The following is a 23,549-nucleotide window of genomic DNA, read 5'->3' on the forward strand; positions in this document are numbered from 1 at the left end:
CTCCAATGTCAATTCACAAAAAAAACCCCAAAAACCCAAATCAATCAACCAAACAAAAAACAACAAAAAACCCCCCCTTATATCTTTTAACAACACTATGTTCTCATTATGGCAAATTTCCAGCTCAATTTGCCTTTACATAGAGAACACATTATAAACAGGAGCAATCTTTATAGTTTCATGTAAATTGAAGGAAATATCTGAGAAACCCAAGGTCCCAGGACCTTGCTTCCTTTGACCCATTACTGGAAGAGGAGCAGCTTTCATGGGAAAATTATTTCAGAAAAACGGGAAAATTTTTCAGAGAAAAATATCAGTGAAGTGGCAATATTCAGATAATGGTCCTTCAACCAATACCAATTACATTTATAAGAAGTGTCAGGACTCTGTAAAATACTTCAGAAAACTCATGCAAAGCCCAGATAACCCATGATTCTGGTTGGCTGCCTACAGAGTGCCTCAGATTCCTTCTGTTTTATGACTCCTAGTTATGCTGGAAACTCTAGTCCATGTGCTTTTAGATAAAATATAATAGGCAAAGAACAGAAAAGTCTCAAGGTATGTTTTCCAGTCTTATATATGAACAGTTAAAGGCAACACCAAAATGATGAAAACAGTTACACAGAAATCTGGAAACTGTCTCCTACCTCCATGCCCTGGTTTTTAAATCAACAGAGCTACATGCAAAAGCAAGAAAATTACATTTGGAAAGTACCTAGAGGCAGATTGTTTTATTAGATCTTGCTTGAATTTAGACTAGAGGTTATTCTTTTAAATGAACAGACCTGTAATAAATTTATTTAACTCCATGAGTTTCATTAAAACGCCTTCTAATTTACACTGGGTTATGAGGGGAGAACAGGGGTGGCATAATTTCAATAATGTTTATCCTTAGGCTTAATTTTCTTTAAATAGTACAAAGCATTCTCTCAAAGTTTTCAAAATGATGTCAGTGTGAGTCTGTGGGGCATGATGTTACAAAGTTGGAATGAAATTATGTCACTGCAAATCCATGAAACCAGCATTGTCAGAAATGAACCAAAGCTACACTAATGTGTTTTAAAAAAGTGAAAATCATCTGAATGGAATGAAAAACTTTAAATAAAATTAAGATTTTGCAGATTGCAAACTATTTATCCAAGAGTGCAGTCATTGGTTTTGACTATGGGTCCAAACACACATAAATATTTGGCTAGAGAGTCACATCTAGTCCAATGCCATCTGTAGTATTTTACATATTTCAACTCTACCAGATCTCAAGTGACTTCACTAGCATGGAAGTCTTTGGGCTACATTTGGCCAGAGTATAATTAATACTGGGAATTAAATACCAAGTTCATCAACAGGAGAAGAGTGAAAATGGCTGGAAAGTTTAAACTAGCATACCACGTGGACAAAATTTACTCTTGCTGCAGTGTGAAAGCAGCAAATCCACAACTGTCACTCCCCCAGCTTCTAAAAACAGTTAACTATGGAAGTTAACTATTTCAGTTCATACACATCACTGCTTCCCCACAGTCATTACACCCATTTTCTGAATCTCCTTGCCACATCTACATGTATATCCTTACACTATTACTCCATTAATACTGAACATAACTAAACATACAAATTAGATTTCTCAGCCACATTAATCTTCCTATTGTCCTAAACTGTGCACATATAAATCACTTCAGATGGTGAAGTGATTCCGGCTTTTTTTTTTATTCAGGCTTTTATTCTAAACAGTTTAGCACAAAATAAATTTCAGCTGAAATCAGTCTCATCTAGTTAGGTGTGTTAATGCTGAATTTTTAAGTGCTTTGACCCAAGACAAGATATTTTACATGGACATGAAACTGCCAGAATTCACCAGTTTGGTAAATTTGGGCAATAAAAGACAAAATACTGATTTTCTTGTTCTCCACAGCCCTACTTTGACAGCACATCTGATACTAACTTTGTTCATAATCCTCACTTTTCCATGAGACAGATCCAGGAAAAAGCATGGTAATACTATCACTTTTGTTCTGTGGAATTCCAAGTTTATCTCTGGAATGCTTTCCAGGAGTTTACTGTACTTTCATGACACTTGTGAGTGGCTGACCAGGTGCCAAGCCCTGAAATCCATTTGAAGTGCAGTAAATGTTACCAAAAAACCACACTTCCTTGGCATGAAATTTTAAAGATAAAAAATTGATGGGGTTAAAAGGAGAAGCAATCAGGCTTAAAAAATGCACAGATTTTTCACATTGTGCTATTTTTCTGTGGGCAATTTAATAATTTTAGGACTCTGGTAACTCTCTTGACACAGGAATGAATTATTTAAAGTTAGTATTAGTAATTCAGTTTAGTTTTGATAGCTGCTAGCTGTAACCTGACAGCACTTCAATTCAGTCCCATGGAAATTCCCTGTTGTATATATTCTAGCATGCTGGATCTCTTTGCACTCATCAGTTTTATATCTTTCTGCAAATACCAGAAGAAACACTGTTCTAGGTTCTGGCAAAGATCTTGGAAAGGGAGAAGGTGCTAGTTGCCAAAAAGACACTGATTACTCTAACAGAGTAGCCCAGAGTGTCTGTCCTTTCCCTTTTAATATGCAAACTTGTTTCTGATTTAGAACGGATTCCTGGCAAAGGTGTTTTCCTCAGAGCTCATTTGTGGATAGCTGGGCTCTGTGTCGACTCTCATCTTAGAGAACACAAACCACTTTTCACTTACTCAGAAGCATGAATAAATTTTACAACATTTAGTCCTGCATTTCAGGGCAGGAAGGCAGTGAGCACACATAACAGGAACAGAAGCAGTGCTTCTATTGCATGTACGCTTTTAAATCATGATTGCAATAGCAAGAATTATGTAAAACTCATTTTAAAAAATGTAACCAAAAGAAGAGCTATGTTTAGACAAATCCAGTGTGTACACATGAAGTATGCAAGTATCCTTGCATCCTTCAATACTTCATCCTTAGATTTAACTCCTTTCAGAGATGTACTTTTTCATTACTGCCAGAATAATAGATTTTCCTTTGATAAGGTGGTCAGGTGATGCTTTGGTAAAGCCTGGAAAAGCAATGGAAACATTCTGGAGTGAAATGCCTTCTCCAATACTGTCTGTTGCTCATTGCTGCTGCATCTGCACTGTGCAGCAGACAGTGCTTCCTGTGCTCCACACCTGGATGGTGCGCCCTGGCCACATCCTAATCCATGAGAAAGAAAATTCTTTTTTAACCTTACCTCTCCTCCTATCTTCAGGTTATCACAGAAGAGGCTCCATGCTCCATCTGAACATTTAAGAAACCCTGTGTGTCCAAAATTTTATCTACTTCATTTTCTAAACACAGACCTGACTAGGAACCACTGCTGCAGTTTCTAAAAATTTCACTTGTCTGTCTACAGGTCTGCTAAATCTTTAAAGCTTTATTCCATTTTTATTGAGGAACCAGTTTCCCAACTGGCACTGAGGAAAAGTAATTTCTACAGAATCTTTGTGCACTGATGTCTTCACAGTGTCTCTCCCTATATGTAGTTTAATAGATACTTTTTATTATAGTGCATTTCTTCTGCAAAACAGTTTCACTAGATTCAAAATTAGCAGATGTGAATATTTCAAACTCAGGGCAACACCAGAGAAGGTTAAATCAACATTTTCTTCTTGCATTTGCCATACTTAAAGGGTACAGTTCTCCCTTTTAATTCACCTGGATGACTAAAAATTACCCAGTTAACATATTAATCCTCCTTGATGTATTTTGAGTTGACATCACCTAAATTTTTAAATTTTTAGTTAAAGGACTGTGGTTTCCCAGATGGTAGTGTGGCACATGTGCACTTGTATGCACCCATGAATAACTGTGTTCACACAAACACACTCACATAAAATACATGAAGTACCCTGTGAACAGGTAAGATGGGGTATAAAGCACACAAGAGTTCCTAAATGCAAACATATGTGTTAAGTTGGTAGATCATAATGGATCTTCATGACATTTTTCCACTTTTATAATATTAATAGAGCAAAATGAATGTGTGTTGTAAAACAAAGCTTCTTCAGACTGGAGAATCTATTTAGTATTACCTTTTGTTCTAAAATGACTTTGCTTTTTAAACAGTTTTTGTTATTATGTTAATCCTGAAAGTAAAAACTAATTGTTAGTTAACTAATTGTTAACTTTTAGTTCTATTTCAATCATGGATAGCCCCACGCAGTAGCTCTAAACAGAGAAAAAACTCCAGAGATCTTTCCCTTAGACAAGCTTTGCTAATGCTAAGCACCAGTGCTGAGAAATTCTTTCCATGTAACTTTCCTCTCAAAGTATCTCCTAAGCAGTTATTATGAATTTTGAACAGTTAAAAGAAACATGAATGTGAAGATCATAGAGTGAAATGTAATTATGTCTATTTTCACATCAATATAACCTTTCTTCATCAAGATACTCTAAGTTTTTGGATTGGACTCTTTACTTCAGTATTAACAAAAAGGGAATATTACATAAAAATTCCTGAAGTATTAAATGTCAATACATTCATATTCACTAGAATCTGCAAAAAATTACTTGATGGCTTGAAGTCAAATACAGCCAGAGTCTTGGCTTCAAGAACACCTCACTGCTGACCCTTTTAGATATACATTTATACACAGTGCCAGGCCTGAATCAAACACCTGATCTCCACATTTCCTACAGCAAAGATTTCATGCCACAGACACCATGGTACACAGCATCAAGTGTATAAAATCATAAAAATCATAAAATCATTTGTGCTGTGAGGCATCTCCTGTGGCTCAACCCTCAGGCCAGTTTTGGGACTAAATGGGAAGAAGAGTAAAGAGCAGACAGAGTTAGAGGAGCAGCATCAGCAGCTGCTCAGTGTAGCACAGACACATTGCTGCTCTGAAACCAGGGATGGGGATGCCTTGCACATTTAACAAAAAGCCTCTGCCCCACTATTCCATATACACTGGGATACTTCAAAAGCACTGCTTGCTTACTCGTCCTCAACACTTTTTTGTACTGATGGGATTTCCTGAAGCAGCTTTACTTCTCAGAGATTTGATTTTTTTTGGTGCTGTTTGCAAGGGACTCAGGGCTAGGTCAAGACTGAATACTAAAATGATAATAGCTGATAAAAAAAACCTGAACAAAACCCCATCTCATTTGCTATTACTTTTCCTAAGTTGGAAATGTGTTTTAAAAATTAGTGTAAAATTACTGTAACCCTTAGTAAATTAGCTACATTATGGCTGAATCTGTGACAAAATTATACACAATTATCAATACATGCAGACCAGGTTTTCATGGCCTCCTTCAAAATCTGATTTACAGCCAGAATTTTTACGAATTGTTAAGTAGGACTTACCATAGTGTCTTTTGCAAACACGATATTAAATTTAAAAATAAAACAGAAAAAAAAATCCCACCACTCTAGCAAAGACAAAAGAGAAGGAGAGAGATGAGACCAATGTACACTTTCAGCGTGAAATTGCCATGATATCATTCTTTGGGCTTGCCAATACTTGGAGAAACTGGGGTGGAGAGGAGGGAATGAAACAGAAACAGGTTCTTTGTACCCTTATGAAATGCTAAATTTTCCTTCTCCCTCTTGCCTGTCAGTAAATCATGAGGAAGTTGTTAAGCAAAAGAAATTTGCATGAGCACCACTGAAATTTCTGAAAATCTGAGTTTTTTGCAGCCTACCATTTTACTTGATTTACACGAGCTGGGTTTGAAAGTTCTACACTGAATTCTGAATACTACTGTGGTTCTACACCTTAGACACAGGAGAAATACATTTAAAAAGAAAAATTAAAAGTTAAAAATATCTAAAATACATTTAAAATGCATATATTTGGACTGGGAAATGTTTTAGGTTAGGAATTTTTAAACCCTATCATATAAAGTATTATCTTCAAGTACGGTGTCCGAAAAGAAGTGAATATATTAGTTTAACTGAGTTTATAATAGGCTAGCTAATGGTAACAGGTTTCTCAGGTCTGATATGGGAAGCAAAACCTGACCTATAATACCAATAACCAATCAACAATTTTTTATGTGTTCCTTTGATGGAAAGCAGGAGGTATGTTGGATCCTAAAGCAATACCAGTTTAGTCGAGCTCAAATATCTTCTAGGGAAAGCAACATGCTGAATGTTATCAAAAGGTTTAATATCTGTGTCAGTTAAAAAGAAATAAATTCTAATAGAAACTCATTTTGTGACTTAGCTGGGCCTGTTGATATGCTCCATGTAAAATCACAGCAGCAGAACAGGCTGGTTGGTTGCCAAGCCCAAAGGCCCTGGCTACTCCTGTCTGTGGATCTCCCTGCCACACCAGAACCTCCTGCACAGCCCACACCCAGCGTTATTCTCATGGAAAGAGTCAAAATTGTGTCTGAGCTCCACATCGAAATTCAGTGTGGAGAGATCAAATATTCCTTGAAAGCTTCATTCAAAAGGAAAAATAAAAATTAAAAATTCAGGAACAGGAAGGATTTAAGATGGGGGGTTGCAGGGGCAGAACACAGATGAGGTAGAAATCAGTTCCTTTACAGGTAGTCTAACACATGAAAAACTTTGACACAGAGGCAGGAACCCATTTCCCTCATATTTAAAAAATCTTTGAGATTATTAAAACTTACTTAAAATGAGACAGAAAGTTATCATGGTTATGCATTTGCCAGAGAGATGTTATGAACATCTCTCCACATGAATAAATATTTACTCTCAAATACACTAAAGTTCATGTTAAACTAACATGGTGTTATGTTAAAGGTTGAGAAAATCAAGACTGTCAAAGGCAGTAACCACAGCAGAGGAAACAGCAATTTTCCTTCTGCTGTGACATAAAAATTCCTTCTGTGACAAGACAGGGCAATGGTTCTAAACTGATGGGAGAGTTGATTTAGATTAGATATAAGGAAGAAGTGTTTTACAACAAGGGTGCTGAGGTCATGGCACAGGTTTCCCAGAGAGATTGTGGATGTACTGTCACATTCATATTTTCTGAAAATTTTTCTCCTGGGAAGCTGAGAAGCCTCAGAGAAAAATGAAAACAATAATTATCTGATTTGCTTCTCCTGTGCTGTGCTGCCTTGGAATGTGTTTGGAGATTGTTTACCCACAGGTGATTGTTTCATTGGTTTCATGTGAGTTGTTTTGGCTCTTTGGCCAATCGAGGCCAAGCTGTGTCAGGCTCTGGAAAGAGTCACTATTATCTTTTTAGCCTTCTGTAAGTATCCTTTCTGTACTCTTTAGTATAGTTTAGTACACTATTCTTTAATATAATATAGTATATTATTATTATATTTATTATAAAATAATAAATTAGCCTTCTGAGGACATGGAGTCAGATTCATCACTCCTGCCTTGATCTGAGGGCAACACAAATACAATAATGTCCCATCCCTGGAAACATCCAAGGCCAGGCAGGATGGGTGAGCAACCTGGTCTAGTTGAAGATAACCCTGTTGGACTGGACGACCTCTAAGGGTCCCTTCCAAACCAAACCATTCTATGATTCCATGGATGATAAAACCTTAATGCAAATATAAAAATTACTTAACATCATTTCAGTATTATTTACAAAAGCAAAGGAAATCAGATGAATTTTAGGGTGATACTTCTAGACACAAAGCTTCAGAATAGTCTGTCCTAGCCTCCTCCTGAGAAGAATTCTCTTTCTACTAATTTTAGGTAATGTAATATTATTATAACTTCAGTTCTAAAAGCCTAAATTATAAATACTATGGCAGAAAATGACCACAGGTGTATGAGTAATTTCAAGAACTAGAATGTTACTCTTCTTGAAGATGTATCACACCCTAAAAAAGCACAATATGATTTGCTGAAAATGTTTCTTATCTCCAAATGGAGTTCTCACTGTGCAATAACGCATAGAGGGAGACACATGGAATTAAAGAAGACACAGTATTTGATTGCCCACAGAAGGAGGTCACTGAGGCAAACCAGTCTAAGCTGGTGAGAAAAACTGCAGAGCTATTGCACAGCCTGTCAGCTCCACTGAATCTGAATATTGCATCAAAGATATATTCTATTAAAAAATTCCACCAAGTCTAACAAGAACTTCATTGGGGGAAAGTAAAAAGGAGGAATTTCAACAGTCTACCGTTAAATTAGGAGCTAATAATTTGATTTACAAAGAGTTTTTTGTAAAGAAGTTTCTGATGAACCCTTTCAAAGTTCTAGACACTAAATTAACACGAATGGCTGGAAAAATGCACCATGTCAGTGGAAAAAGGTAGAAAATTAAATCAAGAGGAGCAAAAAAAAAAAGAAGTATTTAATTTCTCATACTTTGGATAACTCTCAGTGAGAATCAGTCAACTATTTAACTAAAGATGTCAGTTCTCCAAAGGACCAGATAGTGGAGCTGTAGCTGCTTTTTACTGAGTGCAAAACCAGCACCATCAGGTACAAAGTGAAAAGTCCATGGGCTTCTGGCTCCATGGAGACATCCAGGCCTACATCAGAAAAGCTGCAGGCAGGAAGGGGAAAAAATAAAGGGAGAGGCAGGAGAGAAAGGGTAACTAAAAGAACAAGCAACTTAAACTGGGGCAGGGCAGAGTTCTGCCTAATCTCAATGGATTAATGACAGACTACAGAACAAAATGAATTTCCTGACAGGTCTATAGGCAGCACTCAACGGCAGCCACCCCGCTGACACTCCAGGATCACTGTTTGTCCAAGAGCTTCTGAGTCTTGTGGAGTGAATTTTACTGGCCCTTTAAGGACTTCTTCTTTTAACAATAAATGAAACCTGAGAAGGCTGAGAAGAATTCCACCTTCAGTAGCACAAGTGAGACTGAAATGCCATCTTTTCTGTGACTGTAAAGCTGCAGGAGAGGAATTGGCACAGAGTGAAGAAGTGCCCAGCTGAAAGGCCCCCAAAACCACCTTGCATCTGGGCATGCACTGGGGCTGCACCTCAGACATGCCTTTCCCCAGCTCTCGTGCAGTCTCCAGCTGGGAATCACTGCAGCTGGCTACAAACACAAAGAAGACTGAGATGAGAAGCCCAAAGACCAATGATTGTTGCTGTCCTGAGGCCCAAGAGGTGTTTCCAGAATTCACTCACAAGACCCCAGGCATCCCACTGTATCTCCTTTGGAGTCAGATTAATTAAAACTCCTGATGTGCCCATGATTGTGACATTTTAAACACCCTGGAAAGTTATTTCTTTGATAAAGCTCAGGAAAACATTTTCACTACTGAAAACATAAACTCTTTCACAGATTGGAAGTGAATAGGCCTGGGAAATGCAGAACGACGGCGAAAATCTTTGGAATAAGGAAGACAAAAAAGCTAGGAAAATTATTCTGAAGGAAAAACAAAGGACAGAAACACACCATACAAAATGAGTACAACTGATGCATTTGAACTGGAAAGGCAGAGCAAAGCATTTATTTGAGTCTTGAGATCTGTATAATCAATCCACTTTCTATTTCTCCTTCTTTCCAGTTCCTCTATGGTATATGATACATCATCCCTACCTGGATGGTTTTGAGTAAAATGCACTTCTATATTTATACAAAAATACATTTTTCTCACCAGGAAGAGGCAATAGTGCACACTAGACTGACTGCAGAGTGATTTACATATGTTTATATATAAACATATATTTTACACATATATTAAATTAATGAATCTGAAAATAAAGTTTCTACACAGGTGCTGTAGCAGGTAAATAACACCTCCCCTTTCCTGGGATTTAGAAGAAGAAAGTATTAAATAAACATTTTATTATTACTACAGCAAAACAATGTTACATAACATTAATTATTAAGGATACAAGGTCAAATATTTAAGAGCAATCACATGTTTATCAACTGGGCTGCAAGAGAGAGAACATCTAAATGTCACAGGAAAAATCAGAAGCTTTAAAACCAGGAGCCATTACATCATCTAGTGGGACTCCAGCTGCACTAGAGACAATTTCCCAACAATCTGAATGTCACAGAGGTATGGACCAAAATACAGATATTTCTGAGAGGAGCTGGTCAGCTTGTGGGAATTTTCATACTAATGCATATCCAATGCAACATGAGAGCATTGAAAACAGAATTCTTGTCACTGAACCTGCTTAAGAATCCTTTTTGTAAAGGTGTGACTGACATTTCTGACTACAAAAATCTCTACTTTGCTGCCTTCTGCAAGAAGCAAGCACTTAAAACTCTGTGACTCTCTTTCCCAATTTATAAACTTTGTACAAGTTTTCATGACTTGTTATTCCTTATTGTTAAAAACAGGTTTATTCATTCAGTTCCATTCTGAAAGACTAAGGCAGAATGGTAGGATAGTGGAAAAGCAAATGATTAATTGTATTTTGCACACATACAGAATCCTGCTAACCCTAAACCAATGGTTCAATTTTAAATTGAAAATTAAAATTTTTCAATTTAAAATTGAAACTGGTTGCATTTTAAGCTGGTAATTTATTTCAACTTATTAAATATAATCCATTAATGTAAAACATGTATTTCATACTTTGTGTGGAAGTGGAACTTAGAATTGTTCCTACTTGGAAGAAAGGAAAAAGAATCTACAAGCAGGTAAATTTTTATTGAAAATAAATTTTTAACATCTAAGCCATCACAGCATTATTTTAATCACATTCAGTTTATGCATTATGGAAATACTTCATGCATAAAAAACTGCAATTTTATCAGGAGATTTAAGTATCTTCATGTTTTTATGAAGTTTTGTAATTTCCCTTAATTAATGTATTTAAAACTTCTACTAGGAATTTAAATATTTTCCCATGTTAAAAGAAAAAAAATACTCTAATTTTAATGGGACCATTTTTTGCTACATGTTCCAAAGGATTTCCTTTCCTCAGAATAACTTTAAATTGACACATGTACATTGTTTCTGTGATTTTTTTGCATGAAATCTATGCTCTGCCATGTTTATTTTGCTTTGCTATTCCTTGTTCACTTATGTGATATATAGATATGAATTAATAAAAAGAAGAACTTGGGATACTTTCTCTTCTGGTTTGAATGCTGGTTTTGTTTTTTCCTAACAGAACTTGCAGAATTAGAAAAAAATTACAGATGTTATTAAATAATTTCTGAAAAATTAATCTTGGCCATCAATTAATACCAGTTAACTCCTATCACATGGCATTACTGAAATGATAGAGGTTTTAAATTCCACAGAGGTTACTAGATAAAGCTAATAGGCTAATGCAGCAGTGGATGTACTAAGCCATCTTAAAACAATGAAAGTGTTGATCTCAATCCAACTAGAGCCCATTGGGCTGGAAACAAATGGCATTTATTTGGTTTATTTATTTGTGTTAGGCTGTGTAAAGAACATAAAGCCCAGGAGCTACCTCATGGCATCAAATAGGGAGGATGCCAAATACCATCAAAATTAAAAATCTTGATGATTTTCACACCCTGAATGTGCTTTTTCACAACTGCCCAAAGGATTCCAAAGAAAGGCTAATACATCTAGTTATGTGCTCAAGAACATGTAGAGTGAAGAGTAAAAACTTACTGTGATCCAGTGAAGTGTTCCAAATGAAGTTCAAACCAACCAGAACCAAAAGACAACTGCCTTTTAAAACCTAGGAAAATGAACTTGTTCCCACTGAAATGCATGGCAGGTTTCCATTGATATAAGTTTTGTAGGAATGATCTTTAACACTGCTGTTTAATACATAATCTATATTACTGTTATTTTTTTGCACAATTCAACTTGGAATGCAGCAGTGTGATATGAAAAGGGATTTTTGTTTGCAAACTTGGAATGAAATCTGGCTTGGACTAGATTGCATAATAAAGAAGCCAGCAAAAGGGAATTTGACACTCACCATTCTGGCAGAACTCAAGTTTCTCAAAACAAAAATATTAAAAATACTTTGATAATGTTTTTAAAATGAAAACCAAAAGGAAGAAAATGTAAATGTTAAACTATGCCAGATACTGAGGTCTTTGGTTAACAATCATTACCTTCTTCAATGTGGTATGAAAATAGTAATAAAGCTATTACCTAAATATACTGCAGAATTAAAAAAAGTCTCTTACTGGCTATAAACCAGAAAAGCTATTAATCCTTTACACTAGCATGTTGAATTTCAAACTATCTGAGATTTAATAAATCCATTATTTCTTCTTCTTTATGACCTATTCCTGAATTAATCAGGAGTTCTCAGTACTTATTCAGCACAACACTTTACATGTTCCCAACTTCACACTCCTGAGGAAACCCAAACCCTTATCTGGCTTCACTGACTTCACTGCAAGCTATGTTAAGCAGAAGTTTCTGCCTGAATAATAGCTCTGGTATTTTGTTGAACCAGGAACTTGACTTCTGCAGATAAGAAGGGATCCCTCTGACTTCTCCTGTTTACAAGTGCTCAGTTTTATCAGGTCACAGTTATGTGCCTTTAGCACAACAGGGATAACAGTTATTGGAGAGCAAGACCTATCATTTTGTCCTGACTCAAGAATAGTGCATGTGGAGAGGAAGAGGGGAAGAAGTGTAGTAGGAATCAGATTAACACACAACTACAGAATAACAAGATTAGCATATTTTCAATTATTACTACCATAGCCATATATAGAGAAGATTAGGTGGATCAGAAGAATTAATCTTTGAAAGTATAGATGTGCTAAATTCAGCCATATAATAATGCCGGCAAATATTGATGCTGATTAACTTTGTGCTGTGAGAGTTAATAATCTGCATACAAAGTCTGAAATACAGCTCTGGGTTTGGAAATACCTGTTAATCAAATTACATCTATGGATTTTAATGGTTTGCTCGTGCTGCTTCAGCAATATATCTTAGCCATGACCTGGCAATTCAATGATCATGAAGTCTTTGATCTGTTTCCTGACCTGTTAAATAGTATCAGTCAAAACAGACTGGGAGAAAGGCTGTTTTAAGGCAGTGGATATTCTTTCAAGCCAAACTGAGAAGTCACCAGTCTATTTCTGAAGACTTTTCTTTTGGCTGCAATTGATTAAAGAGAGAGCAAATTCAATGACCTAAAGTCAGAAGGATATTTATCACATTAATAATCCCTTGAGCCAGTTAACACACTGTAGGTTATTTATTCTCCAACTCTGTCATAAAAATGAGCCAGTGCTGGTTAACCAGAAAATATTTTTTCCTGTTAATCAGTGATGTAATTCTCAAAGTGGAAGGTAGCAGTAAAGTCAAAGCAAATTAAAAATAAAGAAGTGAAAATAAAATCTTTACCCTAATAAAAAGGATCTTCTCTCCAACTCTGTATCTTCCCTGTGAAAGACGCTCCACACAGAACTTAGTAGGGCATTTACAAGGTGGATCTTCAGAAATGTGTTTCACCTATAAAACAAGAAGCTATTAAAAGGAACTGCTTAAAGTAGCATGGATAGCAAAACATTCAATAAGACACTTGTCATAATGTATCATTTAATGTAAGTCTTAATTGATGGTATTTTTCTTGGTTTTGCTTAACATTGCTGTAACCCCAGATGCTTCTGTAACCCTGTGGTGCTTCCAATAGCAATGATTTAGTAGCTGAGTTAAAAATGTTACACAGGCCAGCATCAAATCTGCACTCTTTATCTGGAGTCAAGCAGTTTGTTACATGGAGTTTAGACAAACTTTTATAAGTGTATTCTCAGTATTTTATGATGAGTCAGCTCAAAGTGCTAATACAGCTAACAGGCAAAATGAAGATGCCATAAGATGCATCCTGCCTCCTAAATATACAAAAAACTGAGGAATCTTCCTCTCCATTCAGAGGCTCTGCCTCTTTAAAATTGTGCTCAAACACCTTAGGGAAAAAGCATACAGAAAATACTGTGACATGATTAAAAAATAATGCCAAGACACTTCCCAGTAGTTCCAAGTGCCATTTGATGATCTCCTTGTTAGGGCTGGTTCAAAATCAGTTAATTTAAAGGGCCCTCAAGAACACTATCATTGCCAAACCTAACTATATAACCCCAAAAAATAAGGGCTGAGAAAAACAGATTTAAATCTCCTCCCTGCATGTTATTAGCTGCATCAGCTTGACTCTGGCCTCCTTGCTCTGGCATGTGCTACCAAAGACAGTGACATTCAGCAAAAGCACATTTTGTACTCTTCAATGATGGCAAAGCAGCAAAGGCATCAATACCAAAAGAGCAGGTCTGGCTGTGCAACTCTTCCTTGACATTCAAATTGCACTTCTGCAGAGGAACAGCAGGAATTAGTGCTGCATTTCCATACTCTGTGGTTTTCTTGGACAAAATACACACCTAGAATGTCAGCATGAAACAATGCAAAATGCCAGAGGAACTTGTAGATGTCTGTCCATTTCAAACAATACTCCAAAGACATTTTCATATCCAGTTTGCAAACCAAGGCCTGAAAAATGGTCTGAGGCTCAGGAAAGGATATTTTCAGAATAGCTAAGAAATTAAAGGCTTAAATTGTTTCATAAAAAGAAAAAATGCTTGGCCAAAGCTGCAGCACTCCAATGAGTGTTTTGCTTATCATGAATAGATAAGGCTTCTGAAGTACAAATGTTTTTCAGATTTGCTTTAAGAATTAAATTATGGTATGTTAAATAAGCCAAAAAGAACTTAAAAGGCAACCATTGTTTCTATACTTTTGAAACTAACCCTGTTGAGTGATTTAAAGACTTTCCAATTATTTCTGAAATTGTTCAATGCCTTTATCTGAATAACTTCATTACCCTGTGGAGGCTAAGCGTAAGTACTTTTTATAAGTATTCTTAAGACTTATTTATTTTTAATCAGGGCATAATATTTTTATGAAGAAAAATAACTAAAATTAACAGAGGAATTCTACATGTATTTTACACACAAAAATTATTTCTCAAGTATTAGATTAGTTGTCCTCAGTTTGAATGAATCAAGTTTTGAATTTTGAGATCAGTTACTCAAATTATTTTTATCAACATGGATGAGACTTAGCCTCCATTTCTGGAGAATTAGAAACTATTAGAAATTATTTAGATAGTTAATGTACAATAGGAATAATTTACATGAAATCAGTGGCTGATGACTTAAATCCAAGTGCAGCTTGCTGGGGATGAAAAAGGTGTATTCCTGTATTTCTTGGAAGGTGGAACCAAGCCTGGAATCGTGCTTAGGGAGCTTTTTGGCCATGGCCCTCTGAATGCTGTTCAATAACGAGGGATTCCTGACACAATAAATATCCTTTGGCATTACCACCCTAACACCTGAAAAGGGCAGCAGAAACTTAATGCTTCATCCACCAGAGCTCATATAAGGAATCAAAAACCCAGAGTTACTGGGCCCAAACAAGATCAAGGTTGTTTTGAACAATATAAGACCAAAACAGACCCATCTTCTGCCTGTGGAGAGTGAAAGCCACAAACCTACTCTGGTGTAAAACAGAGGATAATAAGATCTTCACTGCTGATCCTGCTGTTGCAGGTTCCATTGCCTTACTGTCCCAAAGGACACAGAAGTATTGAGTGGAATTTGGAAATCAAATAAGGAAGCAGAGGGAGGAATTATATTCTATTTTATTTTAAGTCTGGACTATATGAGAAACTGCTGCTATTTTATGGTGTGAGTGTCTGGGGCAGTGCAGGTCAGGACTCTAGCTGGATGAATTCCATTCTGTTTCTATCCATACTGCTTTCTAAATTAAAGGAGGTGGTTAGAGAAAACCTACATTCTCTCTGTTCAATTTCTACATGATATGCAGTCACCAGCCTCCTTCTACACATAACTGTTCTTTCTCAATTCTGCTGAAACACAAGTGCTTTTGCAAAGTTAAGGAAGAAATACAAACCAGAGAATTTTAAATGTAATTATAGTCATCAAATTTTTTTAAAAAGTGTTTCAATAAAATGAAGGAACATTATATTCCATCTGCTCTTTGTAACAGGAAAGTGGCACATGGATTTTTCAAGAAGTGCTTTGTAACTCCCAGGTGGCCCATCTACCTTGCAATGTAGTAGTTACTATGGTAACTGCTTCTTTTTACAGGCTAGGTTTGTACTTTTCCAGTTTAACCTCTTCATGGGCTCAAAATGTGTCCTTTTCATCTGATTCCAGCTATTTCAAATGAACCCCTTGGGTTTGCACCAGAAACATGAACACACAACATGCTGCAACAATTTAATGAAATCCAAAGCAAGATTCTAACAATCAGGAAAACAATGCTTGTTTTTTACTATGTGAGAATCATGCAGAACAGCATAAAAATTAGGCTGAAATATCTCAGAAGTGTTTGTTAACATTCAGTACAAGTCAGTATGAGCCAAATCTTGTCCTGACTCAGTCCTTGCTCAGACAAAGCACCAAGGGGGAGTTGGTGAATAAGGAGTAAAGCAGTAGTAAGAAGGGAATGTGGCCCTAAGCACAAAGCTAAGCAAAGCTGCAGGGCTCCTACACAGTGTGACTTTTTCTTCTTTTTTCTAAGCTTCAGACATAAATAATTGTGGTCAAAAAGCAAATAACTCTATAAGTCTACAAATGTTTAAAATAGAGTGAGATAAGCTCAGGCTTGTGTGTGTTTTGCAAGTGAGTGCACGTCAGAACCAATAAGACAGGAAGAAGATTCCCCCCACAACTTACAGCATCATCCAACAGTTTCCCTGTGCTCTTTTTCCCAGGAGACTTTGTGGGTGATGGTGAAGGAGATGGAAGGGGAGCTGAAAGTGTTTCCTCTTGTTCAATCTCTTTTTCCAATTTTATTAATCCAGGAGGTTCCACCCCACACCTTTTGGAAACATGCAAATAATAAATTACCAGTCCATATAAAGTATTACATATTTTAAAACAAAACAGTGGAAAGAATTTCTACTTTGTGTACAATAACAGAATGACACACACACTAATAGACATGTTTGAAATACACCAACCCATACTGCCATAATTTCAAATTAACAGAAAAAAAAATTTAGATGCAGTCTCTCAGTTAATCAAATTTACAGGAAATAAAGGTACTTTTTCAGCTTCTCTGTCTGATATAATATATGTTGGTGAATAATTTATGAACAAAAGTAATAATTAATAAATAAATAATTTATGAACAAGACCTCAAAAATTGCAATACAATGCAAGACATGGTCAAGTTCAGTACATTTGCACCTTTTTTCTCATTTTTTTTCTTTCCAAACAGCATCTTTTCAAATAACTTAACAACATCTATTTTGTGTTAGTATTTTCTGAAGAAATACAAATGCAAAGGGATTAAGGGCTTTCCTGGTTTCAGCTATTGCACTGAATTTACAGATAAGTAAACTGAGACATGGCCACTACTCTTCAGAAGTGGTGAGTGTTTCTACTAATTGATTTTTGACAGACAGCCTCCAGATCCCTGCTTGCAGTGGCAACACACTTGTAGCTCCAGCTAGAACAAAATACATGCAATTCCTCATGGATAAACTCAAACCAGAGCCCTTGAAGAGCAAAGGTTCCTTTTGAAAGATCATCTGAAAGCTTCATGGCAAGTGACTGAGTCAGTATCTCACAGCACGCAGCAGAGCTTGGACAGAAGTCAAAAGTCTAAAAGTGCATCCCATTTTTCTAATTACCAATAATCCCCTTCTGGTTTTTGGGGTTTTTTAATCTGCCAACACTGAACAAACCCAGAAAAACACCCAGAGTGTCACTGTCATATTTTCTGGAAAATCCCTTTGCCAGGATTTCTTCTCCTGGGAAGCTGAGAAGCCTCAGAGAAAAATGAAAACAATAATTATGTGATTTGCTTCTCCCTGTTTTGCTGCTTTGGAAGGATTGTTTATCCAACAGGTGGGTGTTTGATTGGTTTCATGTGAATTGCTTTTACTAAATGGCCAACCACAGTCCAGGTGTGTTGAGACTCTGATGAGTCAGTCATGAGTTTTAATTAGTATCTCATTAAGCTTTCTGTATCCTTTCTCTATTCTTTGGTATAGTTTTAGTACAGCATTCTTTAATATAAGTACATAAAATAATAAATTAACCTTCTAAAAACATAGAGTCAAATTCTCAATTCCTCCTTCATCCTGGAGACCCAGCAAATACCACACCAGAGCTCCTTTTTCAGAGAATGACTTCAGCTTGGAAAAGTTATCACACCAGGTGGACTTCTCATAGCAAACCACTTGTACAAATGAAATTCTATTTTCTTCTGCAGCAGAAAAGTCCATAGTCCAAATGCAGAACTATACTGACTAATCTAGAAAAAGACCTGGTCACTTAAAATATTGAGCATTAACAAATACATACCAAGAAAATTAAAGCTAAATACCATAATGATTTTAGAAAAATCAGAGAAAAGATATAAGCACACATACTAGCTTTTGCATTTTTCTGATAGTTTAATTTAGTCATACTACTGCCTAGTAAATTAATAGAAAGCAAAGCAAGAACCAAATCTGTGCTTGTATTAGCTTCTGACTGGTGCAGTGTGTGTAATGAAAAGTCAGCCAACATTGAGGCAAGCACTTATATACAATCTATTTACTTCCTGTCTGTCTGCAGATGCTGACAGGCTGTAAATCATGGAATTCCCACTGGGCTCTAAGCCTACTTCAGCACACAGCCTTACTCATCAAATAAAACTCTTCCACTGTAAGAAATGTTCCCTCTTTGCTTCTACTGCTTTTCATAGTTTCTAGATTTTGTCTTTGTGACAGATTTTTAGTTTCCTGCGCTTCCAGTATTCTGAATTCCTCTGATGAACAGTTGAAAAATAAAATCAATGATCAAACAAACACACACACTTTTTTCCCCCCACATGCTGTATGAACCTGAAGCAAAGTTGCTGAAAAGCTGAAATTGTAAAAAGCCACATCTTTTCTGAGAGGGGTAGAGGTGCAAATGCCAGGAAGGTATGCTGAGCATTTCCTTTTCTGCTCCTTTCTAGCCTGGCCTCTCACAACTCCACGTGAAGCAGCAGTGCACTGTAACACGATCTCTGTTAGGCTTCTTACAGCACCACTTTCCATTTTTATCAAGGAAAAAGTGAATACAATAGCAGAAAGACCTTGAAATTGCTCAACAGTAATTCCAAAAGACCTGTGAGGGTTGTTTAACCCTGTAGAGTTTAACAGTAACCCAAGAACTTTATCCTTTGTGCAGAAAAATAATTTAGCTGTTTTCCATTGTATGATCTCTGCCTTTCAAATACTTAGGAGAATGTTGGACCTGTGCAACCCACTGCAATAGTCTGTGCATTTTCAGAGGTCAAATCCACCCTGTAGGACACTTCCCTCCCTCATAAATCTGTATTTATGTATTTATAACTGTATCCACAACACCTGCCAGTGACACAAGACCTCATTTTAACTACTGAAGCTTTGCAGACGTTCTCAGAACTTTGTTTTCATAACAAGCTGAAATTCAGGATAATTTATCAGGCAGCTGTATCTTTATTAATATCTTTGAACTGCCACTCTTTGAGCCAAGTGGTCACACCAGTTTCCCATCACTGTGCAGTCCATCCATCAACACCATCTGTCCCTGATTTGTCTAAGGGGACACTATGAGATAACGTGCTAAAGGCATTGCTAAAGCAAAGGTAAATTATCACCTGGCTCCCCTCCTCCAGAGACTATCTTTCGAATACAAGTTCAAGTGGAGCAGAACACAGCTCAATGGAACTCCTCCTCACGCAATCCTCATTCTTCCTCACTTGTGCCTCAATCACAAGTCCTTTTGCATTAAATAAAAAAGCTCAGGTTGACTTTTGGGAGTTACACACCTGAGGATCTAGCTGGGCAAAGCACACCAAAAAAGCTGAGTCTTCGTGATGAGTAAGGCACTTTGAACATATCTCTCTACTTCTAAAATTACTCAGTGTCTCTGACAGTTTTTGCTCTTTAAAAACAGACTGAGGCACATTTTCAAAGATCTCCAGAGCTCCTGTTCTGGAAAGCAGATCCCTAAGACTGCCAACTGTCACGGACATATTTTATGAAAAATCTTTTTGCTAGGATTTTTCTCCTGAGAAGCTGAGAGGCCTCAGAAAAGAAATGTAAACAATAATTACCTGTTGCTGTGGAATGCAACAGGTGCATCTTTGATTAGCTTCATGTGGTTGTTTCTAATTAATGGCCAATCACAGTCCAGCCATCTCAGACTTTCTGAGCAGTCACAAGATTTTATCATGCCATTCTTTTCTATTCTTTTCAAGCCTTCTGATGAAATCTTTTCTTCTATTCTTTAGTATAGTTCCAATATATCATTTTCTTTTAATATAATACATATTATAAAATAATAAATCAGCCTTCTGAAACATGGAGTGAACGTTCTCATCTCCTCCCTTGTCCTGGGACCCCTGTGAACACGGGCACAGCCAACAGACCCAGCTTGCTCTACAAAGCATCCATCTGACTTCTGTCTTGTTTAAAGCAGCACAGCAACCTCCCTTTAATGTGCTCTTTCCTACACTTTAAGAAGGCAATTATCAATTCTTCTTTCCCATACAGTTCTAGTTTACCACAGCTCAGGCAAAACAGGCCTCATATATTTGGTTTTAAATTGTATTAATCTGACATTCCAGTTCAGTTTCTGTGTACCTTGGAAGTGTACAAGATTATAAATGGGGATTAGTTTGGTTTTGAAGAGATAGTAGAGAAGGGAAAAGTAGACAGACATGTTATTTGACCCCTAAGCTATTAATAAAATTAAAATAAAGAAACATAAACACAGAAACGGAAACACAATATATAAAATAATAATTAATGATATATGGTAATATTCACGCATTATAAATAAAAAATACAATACAAATATTTTAAAGGTAAAGGGACACATATGCATAATAAATGAAAGCATGGCTTATTTATTTGTTCAGTACTTCTTTCCACGTCTGGAACAGAAAGCACCCAAGACATGGAAGCTTAAGACAAATATAAAGGACAAGACTCTATTTTCTTTCCCTTGTAGATCTATTGAGACATCAAATCTCACTGCAAAACGAGATTAACTCAAGCAAGTTTAGCAGAATCCAACACTGCCTACCTGAGGAATTAGGGTAACATAAAGTAACCACTGGGGCAGAGAGCCCTGACAGCCCTGCCCCAGGCACAGGGGCTTTGGGTGCTGCCAGGTCCATCTCCAAGCTGGTCTTGAAAGCACAGTTTGTTTGCTCAGGTAAATTAAGATTCATTAATTTTCATTTCATTATGCACCTGCATGCTTTCTTCTTTTTGGGTAGTTAAAAAAATGTGCCATTTGAACACAAGTTCTGGATATAACAAAATAAGTGAAAACCTGAAATCACTATTTTTTGATCATTGCTGTTCCTATGCAAGCTTCCGCTGACAGCAGAGGTTTTTCTGAAACTTGACCATGAGACAAATTTCTAGTTTTCCATGTGAGTTCCTTCACAAAATATGAAAACACATGATGCAATTTTAACACAGCCAATACTAGTTCTTAAACTAGGAATAAACAGGTGTCTCCCTCACCTTGAGTGTTACCACACGAATTCTTTTGAAATTAATGAAACTATCTGAATAGCAAGGTACTGCACCTTCACACACACCAGTGAATGCAACTGCAATTTACATGCAAGACTGGGCAGCAGTGCTGCTGCTCATGGATTTTTCAGTAAATCTTATGCACTATGCTGGTTAAATCTACATCTGCAAAAAGGGGGAAAAATCACATTCTAGTTACTGTAATTTTGATTGCTTAGCAAAAGTCTTTGTCTTGATGTCAAAGATAACATTACAATGTACTGAAGGTCCAGCACAGCTAAAATCATCTTGGTCAGATTTAGATCTAGTAAAGATCACCTTATTACCAGTAAACCTCATTAAATTGCAGTAGTTTATAGAGAGATCTGACTTTAGAAGGAGAAATGGTTCAAAGCTTTATAGAAAAAAATCCCTTCCTCTCCTAATAGAAGGGTAGCCTACAAATATCTTAATTGAGGTACAGACATTTTGAAATATTTGCTAACAACTGCCCTCAAGAGTGACATCAAGACAAACATTCTGTTTGAACCTAATGAGCACAAAAGTCATCTTGAGATGTGCTGATTTAATATGTCTGTCAATAGCCCCTGCTGTCAAGAATGCAAATATTTCAACAGTCTCTGAATATTTTCACCTACCTTGCTGCAATTCTTCCAAGTTCCAGCAAACAAAGGCACACTTCTCTTGGCTGCTTGTGGAGAACTAGAAAAGCAAAATGAACATGGAAGACACTGATAAGTAAAAGCTATTTTAAAGATCTTAGTGATGGAATGGAACCTAATCATCAACATCTGTTACTCTTGACTCTGATAAACGTTTGTTTTCTTTGGCTTGCAGTAGAGTTTTATTGGAATAAAAAGGATGGGATTCATGAGTGGCTCTCAGAGTTCAGAAGCTCCATTTCATTATCTAAATCATTGAATAATTATTTGGGGTAAATGGGTAATCTGCATCAGTTCATTACTATTTAAAAATAATCAAGAGATCTGGCATATTGAAAACACTTTATTTAGTAGAAAGTCAAAAATAATAAAATTAGATACTTTTCTTTTGACAAACTAAGAGAATTCATATCCTTTAGTTCACTATTTTTCTTAGCCAATTTAATTTTAAAAAATAACAAAGTTGCATTAACAAAGACATACCTCACTATAAATTTGGTCCTGAATTCTTTTTCACATCTACTCTTACAGTAAATATGAAACTAGAAATATGAAACTAGAATGCTTTAGGAATCAGTTCTTCACAGTATAAAAATCCCAAACAGACAAAAAAAAAGTTTCTTCTTTATGCATACATACATATAATGTAAGTCTGCATGCTGGATTCCACACAGAATAGGTTTTTTATGACTCAGAAGTAGCTATGACACAGCATGATCTCATTTTCGTGAGAGACTGAAATGTTAGGGGTTAATGCCCCAAGCAGCCATTTGCAAGAGCAGCAGGTGCTTTGCTGAAGCAGGTTTGAACTCCTGACTGGAAAGAGAGGGGAGAGTTTCTGGGTGTGTGGGGGTGAAATATCTCAGCTCTGTGAGAGCAGTCCAGGCACAGAGGAGCTGTGCACCCACCACGACAAACCAACTTCCTTTAGCAACAAGCTGGGTTTGGAGCTAAAGTAGGGAAAAGCCTCACAAGAAGCAGATTCTGCCAAGTGGAACAGTGCTCTTTATCATGGCAATGTCCTCCCTTACAGAACTGCCTCAGGTGGAGATCTCCCCTCTGTGGAAGGTACGGGGACACTCCCAAGGGCCTGCAGGCATCCCTCCCTTCTGCTGGGGCACAGCTGGCTCAGCCAGGCTGGTGTGACGGGCACCTGCCCTGCTTCAGCTGTCACAAACCACCCCAGTCCCCCAGAGAGTGCCCAGAATAATCCCTGAGCCTTTCCACCACAGTGCTGGGTCACCCTCACCCCAGGGGTGGCACCCTGGGTGCTGTCACCTGAACCTGACTCTGTTTTATCCCACTGACCCTGGTGTTCCATGGCCCTATCCACCCTCAACATCACTTCAAACAACAGACACTGAAATTGCAACAATTAAGTCTCACTTCACTCTCTGCTCTTATCCTTTCTTTTTCCCTCTACACTTTCTTAAGTGGTATCTTCATACTTTGCTGCATTTCTATAGATGATAACAGCCAAAATGGCTTCAGGCC

General features: G+C 36.9%; 1 protein-coding gene across 3 annotated transcripts in view; it reads right to left on the reverse strand.

The window, feature by feature from the left end:
* The window catches only part of GAS2 (growth arrest specific 2), a 72,604-nt gene that overhangs the window by 10,847 nt on the left and 38,208 nt on the right, over window positions 1-23,549 (reverse strand). For all 3 annotated transcript variants that reach the window (XM_074543897.1, XM_074543896.1, XM_074543895.1), the window contains exons 5-7: window positions 22,032-22,095; window positions 16,556-16,700; window positions 13,209-13,316 (exon numbers count right to left, since the gene is read on the reverse strand). In XM_074543897.1, the coding sequence (XP_074399998.1) occupies window positions 13,209-13,316; window positions 16,556-16,700; window positions 22,032-22,095 (317 nt within the window). The remainder of the gene's footprint in view (window positions 1-13,208; window positions 13,317-16,555; window positions 16,701-22,031; window positions 22,096-23,549) is intronic.

The sequence above is a fragment of the Zonotrichia albicollis genome, chromosome 6, assembly GCF_047830755.1.
Source record: "Zonotrichia albicollis isolate bZonAlb1 chromosome 6, bZonAlb1.hap1, whole genome shotgun sequence".
Classification (NCBI taxonomy): domain Eukaryota; kingdom Metazoa; phylum Chordata; class Aves; order Passeriformes; family Passerellidae; genus Zonotrichia; species Zonotrichia albicollis.